At 60.6% G+C, this 10,695-nt stretch overlaps 1 protein-coding gene across 1 annotated transcript; it reads right to left on the reverse strand.

Annotated features, from left to right (window-relative positions):
• Positions 1-3,658: 3,658 nt before the first annotated feature.
• On the reverse strand, positions 3,659-9,156 carry LOC123386970 (sodium- and chloride-dependent creatine transporter 1-like; the record flags this gene model as incomplete). The annotated part of the gene is made up of 10 exons (XM_045068075.1): positions 3,659-5,191; positions 5,626-5,796; positions 5,884-5,984; positions 6,077-6,179; positions 6,271-6,408; positions 6,519-6,631; positions 7,195-7,319; positions 7,401-7,504; positions 7,593-7,727; positions 8,794-9,156. Coding segments are annotated over 10 exons (1,494 nt in total), but the record flags the coding sequence as incomplete, so codon positions are not given.
• Positions 9,157-10,695: the final 1,539 nt, after the last annotated feature.

Consider the following 10,695-nt stretch of genomic DNA (forward strand, 5'->3'; position numbering starts at 1 on the left):
CCAACCAAATCTGTATAGCTCCAGGGACAGAGGGAGCAAGACTGTTGCTGGTGTCACCTGCCGTGCGTCAGGACCATGCGATGCCCTTATAAAAGGGTGCGTGGGTGCTCCTGCACTTGGACAACCTTGTCCAGGTGCCTCTTCTTTTATCACTTCTGGAGACGTACCCCATGGCTCTCTCCCCTAAATCCTTTTGTGCTTTCAAAGCAAGCCAGTGAAATGTTGACAAGTGCTGAAGCTGCGTGAGGGAGGGTGGGGGTTTCCGATCCTATTCACTCTCCTGTGTGTACACGTAGAACTGCCATAATAAAGAGTTTTAAGAGGTAAAGGTACTGATGAGCCTCCTTTTTGTTTAAAGAGAGAAAAAGAAGGAGTAGGAGGAGGGGCAGAGGGAGACAGAGCAGCAGGGTCCCCTCCGAGGGGGGAGCCCGATGTGGGGCTGGATCCCAGGGTCCTGGGATCATGACCTGAGCTGAAGGCAGACGCTCAACCGACTGAGCCCCCCAGGCATCCCTATGAGCGCCTTTGCCCAACTAACCCGCTTGCTCAGAATGCTCTGTGGCATCTGTGCCATAGCTCTAACCTCCACTCTTCCTTTAAGGCCCAACTCAAGGAGCATTCAGTCCGTGACCCCTTTTTGATTACTGTCTTGCTCGCATTCTCACTGAAGGCAACTCCGATGAGAGTGAGAGTGTCGCAGGCAGAAGCACAGCCTCAGGTTCCCATCGACCGTGGCCTTGCTCTCTGTGAGAGGAGGAAGTGACAGCACTAACCCAGGTGGTCCCGTGCACACACAGATACACACCCACGCGCATGTGCACTTCCGGCCTGGGACGGGGAGGGGCAAGGACAGGAAGTCCCCCCACTTCAGGCAGCTTCCACCTAACCCTAACCCTGGGGAGGAGGAAGAGCTCTGGAGATCGCAGGGCCCCTGCAGAGGTGTGGGGCAGGGAATGGTCAGAGATGAAGTGCTGACCGCCCGCTACCCTCCTCAGCAGTCTGGGGGTGGGGCATGTTCCCAGAGGGAAGGAGCCAGGGAATTTGTAAGGTGAGGGGAAATGCCGGCATGGCCCAGGGCGGCCTAGGAAGGATGGCTGGGACTTGTCTGAGGGGATTCACTGCCTGGGAGATGACGTCAGAACATGAGCGGCTGTGGAAACACCTGTCATCAAGACAGCACTAGGAGAGGGAAGCATGTGGGGAGTGGGCGAAGTACAGTGAGGTCAGTAGGGGCTGGTTGGCTTCTGGGAGCCTACAGGATGTCCTGGTTTGGGTGGCTAACTGACTCAGAGCTCAGCAATTCAAGAAAAATGTTGAATATCCGTCAACTGGCAGAGATCCACGGTGATTTAACTGTCACCTTCCTTATGCCCTGCCCTGTCACCTCTTAACCATAGTCATTACAGACCAGGCCTCACGTGTTTCTAACATATTTACTACAAAAAAAGGGGGGCGCCTGGGTGCCTCAGTCTGTTGAGTGTCTGCTTTCGGCTCAAGTCATGATCTCAGGGTCCTGGGATGGAGCCCCACATCAGGCTCCCTGCTCAGCAGGAAGCCTGCTTCTGTCTGTGCCTCTCTCTCCCCCTGCTTCTGTGCTCTCTCTCTCTCTCTCTCTCTCTCTCCCTCTCTTCGCGTCAAGTAAATAAAATCATAAATAGATAGATAGAAAGCTAGATAAATTTACTACATTCCAAGCAAGTTTTCTTTGCCTCACAAACTCAAAGGCTATGACTGCTGCACAGCCTGGTGTGGGCAGGACAGAGAAGAGGGCCGTGGGGTGCTGAGCCCTCCTGAGTGTCTGGCTGCCTGTGTTTGCTGTGTTCACACACATATGTGCACGTGTGCAGAGTACTTGAAAAGGGGAGAAAAGCAAAAGATTTCTTCATGTAATATTGATGAGATGCTGATGAAGCAAACTACCTTTCCAGGAAGGATGAACATTACGAGTGCAATTCAGAAAAAGTTTTTTGGAAGCAGCTCAACATCTGAAGGCAGACAAGGCTGTGCCACGCTGGCCCCAAGGTGGTTCGCCTGGGGCTAGGGTTTGGCAAAGACTTCAGGGACCTCATCACAATCCTCCTAACCATATCAAAGAAAAGGGGCCAATTAGAAGCACTTTCAAAGGAAAGATTGGCCTCCAATGAATTAGACGAAACTATTAAAACTTCAGCAAAGTAGTTCACTTGGGAACTAATTAGAAGTTTTTCTGAACAACAGTTGCTGAATAACTTTCTTAATTTGTGTTCTGATTACAAAGGTGGTTGATGCTCACTGTCAAAAATAAATAAAATAGGGACGCCTTGGTGGCTCAGTCGGTTGAGCCACTGCCTTCGGCTCAGGTCATGATCCCAGGGTCCTGGGATCAAGCCCTGCATCGGGTTCCTTGCTCAGGGAGCCTGCTTCTCTCTCTGCCTCTGCCTGCTTGCGTGTGCTCTCTCTCTCTCTTTCTGACAAATAAATAAAATCTTTAAAATAATAAAAAATTCTAAATAAAGAAAATATGGGCCAGTTCAGAAAAGAAAACAAAGATCAGTCATCTTACTTACTAAAGACAACCACAGTAAAATGCTGGTGTCTCAGGAAATGAGCTCACTCATAGTGAGCGCGTAGATGTAATCACCCAATAAATGTGACTGGTTACTATTTTTCCATTGTTGGTAGGCTTGGAAAAGACTTTTCCATTCAAAAATCAAATAAAGCTCATCTACATTTTCTTCCAGTATTTCGTGTTGATTTATTGAGTATATATAAGCCCACACATGCTTGTGCATTATGAACGATCTGTATAATGCAGAAATACTTCCCTCCCATGCCTCCCTGAAACGGGGAGCAACCGTGGAACAGGTCAGTGCTTACAGGCACCCCAGTTCATGGCAGTCATTCAAACAGTTCCCAACCCTCCAAGGCATCCCTCCAAAGCCTAAGAAGAGAAGCAGGCTTTTATTCAGTGACTCTTGGCTGCCTCCACGGGGAGCTCTGCCCAGGAGAGCAAACACCCCTCCCTTCTAAGCCCACCTCGCACTCCGGCTGAATGATGGAGAAAAACTGAGCCGTCCATGGAGCTGGAAGGGAGCCCCGGAGCCATGTGCAGAGGGGTCTTCTGCAGGGCCAAAAAGTCAGAGACCATGAGGGGGTATGGGGGCTCCAGGACACAGCACAATCTAAAGTGTGAAAAAGTGTCTAAGGAAATAAAAGGCACAGGAATTAGCAGGCTGCATGTGATAGTGACCAGAAAGAGATTCCACAGGTACACAGAATAGCTTTTCGTTTGTCAGTCTGTCCACTCTGTTTCTTCTCTGATGGGCCTATGTCAGTACGAGCCAGGCCTAACACTTGGACAACACTCCCCATCCTCACCTCCAATCCTGCCTAAAATCTATGACTTTGACGCGCAAACAGTTCTTCCCTGTGTGTTCTCATCAATCCCTTACCCACCTGCCCTGCTGTCTCGCTCCTCTCACCCCCCCCCACCCCAGTACCGGGTGCGTGGGGAAGAGGCTCTGCCGGCTCCGGGACCTGCTCCGCTCCCAGGTCCTGGAACAGCACCGGGCGCAGGGATCCTCCGAACAAACACCCAAGGAAGCGGTTGGAGGTGGGCATGCCTCCCCCCGCCCCCCCCCAACCCCTCACGACAAGCAGTGGCGGCTCGGGAGCCAGCTTTGGAAAATGACATGTTTTTATTGCTATGTTTGCAGTGGCTTTTTAGCACAGTAAGAATGTCCCCGCTGGACCCCCGCCCTCACCCAGGCCCACCTCTCTGACCCACGTTGGGGCGGCGTGGGGGAAGCCCTTCTAGGGTCCGCTCTGCCGTCTCGGGATCGGACGTGACACACACGTGGGTTAATTAAAGCTGCTAATGGAAGACTTGAGACGCGGGAGGTGCATCCGCTTTAAGCTTGCAGGTGGGAGCCGCGCCAGGGTGCAGGCCTTCCCCGGCTGGTGCCCACCTCAGATCCCTGCAGTCGTGCCCAGCCTGGGCCGGGGGTGGGGGGGGGGCAGGGCGTGGGCGAGCCTGAGTGCACCAGGAGAGGGGCCCCAGGTTCCCCGGGGGTCACGACGCCGCACCTCACCCTGCCGGCTTGCGGGCAGAGGGGGTGGGGGGATGCTCCTGCACGGCCCCCACCCCCGGCCTTGCACTCTCTGTCCACCCCGGTCTGGGGCCCGGGACTGCACGTGCACACCCACACGACAGACTCGCACGCTCAACAGCTTGAAGCTTTTGCCTATGAAAATTAGATTTATAAATTCACACTCCTTGGCTGGGGCAGAGGACGCAGAGGGTGCTCAGAGGGACGGGGAGTGGCAGGGAGAGTCGGGACGTGGGGCTGTTTTCTCTTTAGAAATATACAAGCAGGAATCTCTTTCCTCAAGTTTTTATAAAATGTGCAAAATACAAGCCTCGTTTGCCCACAGGCACAGTTTACACCTGGTAGTGACCTTGGCTAAGAGATCGAGGTTCACCCTACATACTCACGCACACATGCATTCGTACACAGGCTCACACAACTGATATTGGTGGCAACTGGCGCAGGAACCGGACGGTCCCGTTGCTGGCTGGCTCTCTAAGCTTCTAGAAGAGGGACGGGGAGAGGGGTGGGGCCCAGCTGAAGTAGCCGCCTTGGCTGTCCCGCCCTGGTCCCCCAGCTGCCACTGCCGCCTCTGGGGTGGACGGGCCGCCCGAGGGAGCGTCGGGCAGAGCCCGGAGGGGCAGGCGTGCTGGGGCCGGGGTTGGGGGGGGACACAGCTGCAGCGGGCATGGGGCGGGGGCGCGGTGGGCAGGGCCTGGGAAGCAGCGTGCGTACCAGCTCCGTTGGGGGGTGGTGGGGGGGAGGCATCTATTTTTGGTGGGTTGTGGTATTTTTGGCATTTTATTAAAAATGGAAAAAGTTATTTTAGTTAGCACTCGTGGTGCTTCCTCCCACTCCCCCCCCCCGGCAGACCCCAAAAGTGTCAGGGAAAGGCAAGCCCCCCCCGGGAGGGGTGGGGGGGCTAAAGCAGGGGCTGCTATGGCTACAAGAGGGTGAGCTGGTGATGGGAGCCAGGGCGCCTGTCACATGACGCTCTCCACCACCACCACCTTGCTGCTCTCGGACACTGGGGTCAGGGTGGTCAGGCCCCTGACATCCGAGTCCTGAGCTCTATACTCCAAGTGGTGGAGGCCCCACACAGGCTGCGTCAGGTGCTGCCAGCGCTGCAGGGGAGAGGGACACGTTGTTGAGTCCCTGGGCGATGGCCCGGGGAGGGGAGGGGAGGGGAGGGTGGGGGAGAGTGGGGGAGGTGCCCATGCTAGCCCTCGGCCTCTGTCCACTTCCCACCAGCGGCCACTGGTAGGGGACCAAGGGGACCCTCCTCCCATGGGTACTGACCACACGCCCCACTCTCTGTACCAGGGAAAGGGGTGAGGCGAAGGGACAGACCCGTCTTCCCCCAAGGGAAGGGGCCCCCCTCAGGCCCCGGAGGGTCTGCCTGCCTTCCTCCACCCCCTCCCCTGAGCTGGCCCCACAGACTCCCAGCGCCGGTCCGTCCTAGCGGGCGGGAGAACGGGCGCTTGGGACAGGGACGGAATGCCCTGAGCGGGTGCGAGGCAGGGAGTGGAGTCAAGGAGAGGCGGGCCGGGCGACTGACCTCAGCCATGGTCCCCTTGGCTCTGAGGAGGCAGCCCAGGAGGTGGAGGGGCACACACAGCATGGAGGAGAGCGCGAAGCCCCAGCCCATGGCCTCGCCCCACCACGGGTACACGTAGGTGTTGTTGTAGACCAGCGGCTTGTAGTACACCACGTTGAAGGTGAAGATGCCCTGCGGGTGAGAACCCCGAACCCCGGCTCTCAGCCGCGGGAGGGCCCTCGGCGTCCCTCCCCCTGCCCAGCCTCCCCTGGCGCTTACCATGCAGACCAGTGGGGTGAAGAAGGACCAGCACCATTTCATCCAGGGGCAAGGTCGGTACCCGATCATGCAGGCCACGTCATCCATGAACCGGTCTGCTCCTGGGGTGGGTAGGGCACGAGGGCTGGAGCTAGAGACCCCACCTCCCCTGCAGGCCACGCCCCCTCCCCCCACCGGGCCCCCGCAGACCTACCGTACACCCAGGCGACCACCACGCACTCCCAAAAGGCCTGCCAGAGCAGGGTCGTGCCGCTGGCCGAGTAGTAGTCAAACAGCTGGAAGACATACATCCCGCCCTGGGGACAGAGCCGGGTCAGGGGAAGTGGCCGCTGGATGGAAGCTGCGGGGGGGGGGGGGGGGGGGAGCCCTTGCCCAGCCCCCACTCACATCAGTCACCATGGAGAGGTCGATGACAAAGCAGAGGGCACAGCAGAGGGCCACAGAGATTTCCCTTTGGAAACGGAAGTAGTAGGAGGCCGGGAGGAGGTCGAGCAGGCCAGTGACGAAGCCTTCCACACCTACAAACTGTGGCCAGGCGCTGAGGCCACGCCCCTCCCCCCTCCCTGCTGGCCAGCTCCCCTCCCCCAGTGCCCACCCATCGCCCCCCACCCCCAGTTCTGTCACCCCTGGCAAACCTGGCTGTCTAGGCCGAGCAGCAGCAGCATGAAGAAAAACAGGGCAGCCCAGAGCGGGGCCACAGGCATCAGCGTGACGGCCCGGGGGTAGGCGATGAAGGCCAGGCCTGGCCCTGAAGGGGAAGGGGCAGGGTTCAGACCACGGTCATCGGTCGGTCGTCGGTCACCGTCGCTTGCCTTCCTCATCCCCCCTTCCCAAAGGGGTGGAGAACGCCAGAGCATCTCCTGGCCAAGGGCCCTGCCCTGCCTCTCCGGTCAAGGTGCTGCCGGGTGTCACTCGAGCCTCTAGGGGTGGGTCGTCTGACTTGGCCTCCCGGCCTCTTGATTCCAGCCGCTACTGCGGTCACAGGTCCCCGTGAAGCCCGGAAAGGCCCTCCTCTGGCAGAGGGGAGGGGCGGTGGGCTTGCGTGGTGCCGTTGGCCTCGCAGAAGGGGAGGGGCCTGCGCCAAGGCCCTGGGGCCGGGTGGACAGGAGCTCAAGGCTCCGCGGGGCCTGGCCCACGTGGCTCCCGCTGTGAGCCCGCCGGGCCTCCCTCTGGCCCAGAGGGACACGGCAAGTTCGGGGACCGTTTCTTCCGGCTCCCAGGATGTCCCCTGGCGCCTGTCTGCGAGTGCGGTGTGCCGGAAGGCCCAGGGGTCGGGCCGGGCCAGGCCTTGGAGGTGGGGGGGGGCTTTACCTGACTCCGCCACCTTGGAGATGTGCACGCCCTGCTCTGCGGCCATGAAGCCCAAGATGGAGAAGACCACGAAGCCAGCGAAGAAGCTGGTCCCGCTGTTGATGAGAGCCAGGATGATGGCGTCCCTGGGGGCAGAGGAACGGTGGTCAGGCTGCCTGCTGCCCACGGGAGGGGTGGGGGGGGCAGGGGCGGGGGGGGGCACCTACTTGTAACAGTTGTTGTTGAAACGGTTGTAGCTGCCCAGCGCCGTCAGGGCCCCCAGGCCGATGGCATAGGAGAAGAAAATCTGGGTCCCGGCATCTATCCACACCTGTGGGGGGGCCGGCCAAGGGAGGATGTGAGGGGCCCTGCGGCCCGGCCCATGCCCCCCACCCCACTCCACCACACCTCACCCTCACCTGAGGGGACCCCAGCTTCGACCAGTCAGGCTTGAGATAGTAGATGATGCCGTCCAAGGCGCCGGGCAGCAGCACCCCCCGCACCAGGAGCACGACGAGGACCACGTAGGGGAATGTTGCGGTGAAGTACACGATCTGGGGGACCGGGCGGCTCAGAGGGGCCCTGCGGCACCCGCCTCCCCCTCGGGGCCCCCAGCTCGGCAGGATGGCCAAGCAGGCCACACTGCCCCCTCGACGGCAGGCTGCTCCCAAGCCGGGGGTGGGGGGGGGGGGGGGGGGTCGGCCAGCAGCCCCCCTTCTGCTCCTCAAAAGCCTCGGCTCCTCCCCGGGGAAGCTCTGCACCCGGGCTGGAGCGGGAGCAGCTCCACGGCCAGCACAGGCCAGCGGCGGACGGAGGGGAGAGGCAGGGCGCGGGAGAGCAGCCGGGGGGGGGCACAGCTCGCGCCCCCCGGCCCCCGACAGCACGTCACTCTGCAGAGAGGCCCAGTCTGGTAGTCGGGGCTGGACCCCGCCGGCCAGAGAGCGACACGGGCCCCCATGACTGCTGCCTCCCGTCCACGCTGAGCAGAGCAGGACCGGCGGGCAAGGGAGAGCTATAGCCTGGGAGCCCCCCGCCCCCAACCAGGGCCAGCACAAGGGAGTGAGGAATAGAGAGAAAGCGGGGCAGTCGCGATGTCCCGACGCAGCAAGGGGCAGGGGCTGCCTGGGCTTCTCCCCACCTCAGGAGGAAGAAGGTGGGGGGGGCGCTCCAGGCATGGGGGGGGGGGGGGGGGTTGGAAGGGTGGGGGGTCCATCCAGGCAGGGGTGGAGGAGTTCGGAGGTGGGAGCGGCCGATCCAGGCCTGGGCGGGGGAGTCTGGAGGGGCGGGGAGGACGGTCCAAGCAAGGGTGGAGGAGTTTGGAGGTGGGGGGGGCACGATCCAGGCCTGGGCGGGGGAGTCTGGAGGGGCGGGGAGGACAATCCTGGCATGGGCGGGGGATTCTGGAGGGCAGGAGGGCGGTCCCGGCACCGGCGGGAATGGAGCAGTCTGGACTCAAGGACCTGCTCCGCGCTCAGGCCGCGGCCCTGGCCCCTCCCGTCCCCTCCCGTCGCAGCGGCGGTCCCTGGCAGAGCCCGCCCTTCTCTCCCCCGTGGCCCACCGTGGCCGTGCTGCCCCCAGCCCGGCCGTCACCTCCAGCCCTGCGGGGGCCTCCGGCCGTACCTTTCCCGTGGACTTGACCCCCTTCCAGACGCAGAAGTGGACCGGCACCCAGCAGGCCAGCAGACACAGGGTCACCTCCCAGTTGAGGGCCCCTGGCACCTCCAGCCCCCCGGAGAGCCGCCAGACTTTGCTCCTGGGGGAGGGAGAGCCCGTGAGCGCGGGACCAGCAGAGGGTGAAGTGAGTGGGCGCTGCCCCAGGGGTGGCGTTCCCCGCCCGCCCTGCCGCCCTCGGGTCCAGGTGGGGCCCTCCTGGGCGCCGGCGCACGCGGACTCGGGCCACGTGTGAAGCCCAGAGAGAGGCCCCGGCGAGCAGCGGCTCAGAGGTGTCGGGCCGCCTCCCAGGACTCCGTGACCGGGGACACGCGGCCAGCGGGTTGGTCACACCTGGGCCAGGCTAGGGCAATTGCAGACACAGACTTGAGGGTGAGGTAGGTTTGGCAGGAAACAGTCACGTGCCAGCAGCCTCACAAGAGGGGTCTCTCGGGAATGGCGCCAGGGGTGGTTTACACAGGTGCACGGGGGAGCCCAGGTGACGTCACCCGCTAAGGGGCAGAGCTTTCCGAGGGAGCCTCATTCAGTCTGTGGCTCAGGGAGGGCTTGGAAGCCAGAAGTATAAGCTGAGGAAGCATGCAGGCCACAGACTAAGGTGCAGGCGGTGTGACCGGCACAGCTAAAGGTCTGGGTTGCCCGGGTGACCCTAGCGGTCCAGATGGCCCTGAAGGCCAGGAGGGCCCCCGTGGAAGTGGTGAGGGAGAGGCAAGTGCTACAGCCAGGGGAGACCCACGGGTCACGTAGGTGCCACAGGCTCTTGACCCCGGGCGGAGACGCCACACCAGGACCTGGAGAACATGCGGTACCATGGCCAGGGGACATGCTGGGTGTCGCACTGTGCATATACGGCATCAGGGCTGGGTGTGCCTGTCAGGCACACAGCCAGAGGGCCAGGAAGCCAGGTGCCCCCTGTTGTACCTGTTTGAGGCGTGGCTGGCTGGCCAGGGGCATGGATCTAGGGGAGGCAATGGGACAGTGAGGAGAGGAGGTCAGCCTCGAGGCACAGAGGAAGGAGGGTCCAGGGAGGGGCCGGGGCTGCTGGAGGGACCGTCCTGGAGCAAAGGGGCCAATGGTGGCCAGGGCAGATGGTGGGGAGAGATGGTCTGAGGGACCAGGAAGGAGGGGAGCAGACCTGGGGGGGACTTTGGGGGTGAGAGTGGTCAGAGGGGGAGCAGGCCTTGGAGTGATAAGGAGGCCGAGGCACAGACAAGATTGGTATTGGGTGGTGCCTTAACCGACTCTCCACCAGCTCTCTCATTGTACCTTTCCCATCAGCCAGGTAGACAGAGGTGGCCTGCCAGTCCCTGTCTCCAAATGGCCAATCCTACGAGGGACAATTCAAAAGGAGCTCATGGTATCCGGCAGCATCCTAGCTATGTTAGCTCTAAAAGGAGCCCAGGTTGGGGGTGGTGGAAGGTGGCTGAGGTCAATCACTATTCTAATGGTGAATTGGAATTACCCACAGGTAAGTTCTAAGGAGGTACATGTGGCATACGGGGCCTGTCACTACCTGCGGGGGCAGAGAGAGATGGGGCAGAATTATCACATTAATTTGATTTTCTTTTTCCCTCACTTTTAGCTGACTAATTGCTGAAGCCCCTGGCCAACTCCACATTTCCATCACCTCCTATCTTGACCAGTTTTCCCTGTTGGTTTGGCCCATGCAGAACTTTGTGCCCCCCTTTCTTGCTAAGCCAAGGCCAGAGAAAGTTGTCTAAGACCCACCTAGTGGCCCCCCTGAGCAGTGCATCTTTCCCTAGGACATTGGTTCCTATGCCAGCTGCCACTTTATCATGAGGGTTTAATTAGTTGTACTGGACTTTGGGCACTCTTGGCTTTATTGATTCTCTA

The sequence above is a fragment of the Mustela putorius genome, unplaced genomic scaffold (assembly GCF_011764305.1).
Source record: "Mustela putorius furo isolate JIRA1106 unplaced genomic scaffold, ASM1176430v1.1 tig00003899_pilon_pilon_pilon, whole genome shotgun sequence".
In the NCBI taxonomy this organism is placed as follows: Eukaryota; Metazoa; Chordata; class Mammalia; order Carnivora; family Mustelidae; genus Mustela; species Mustela putorius.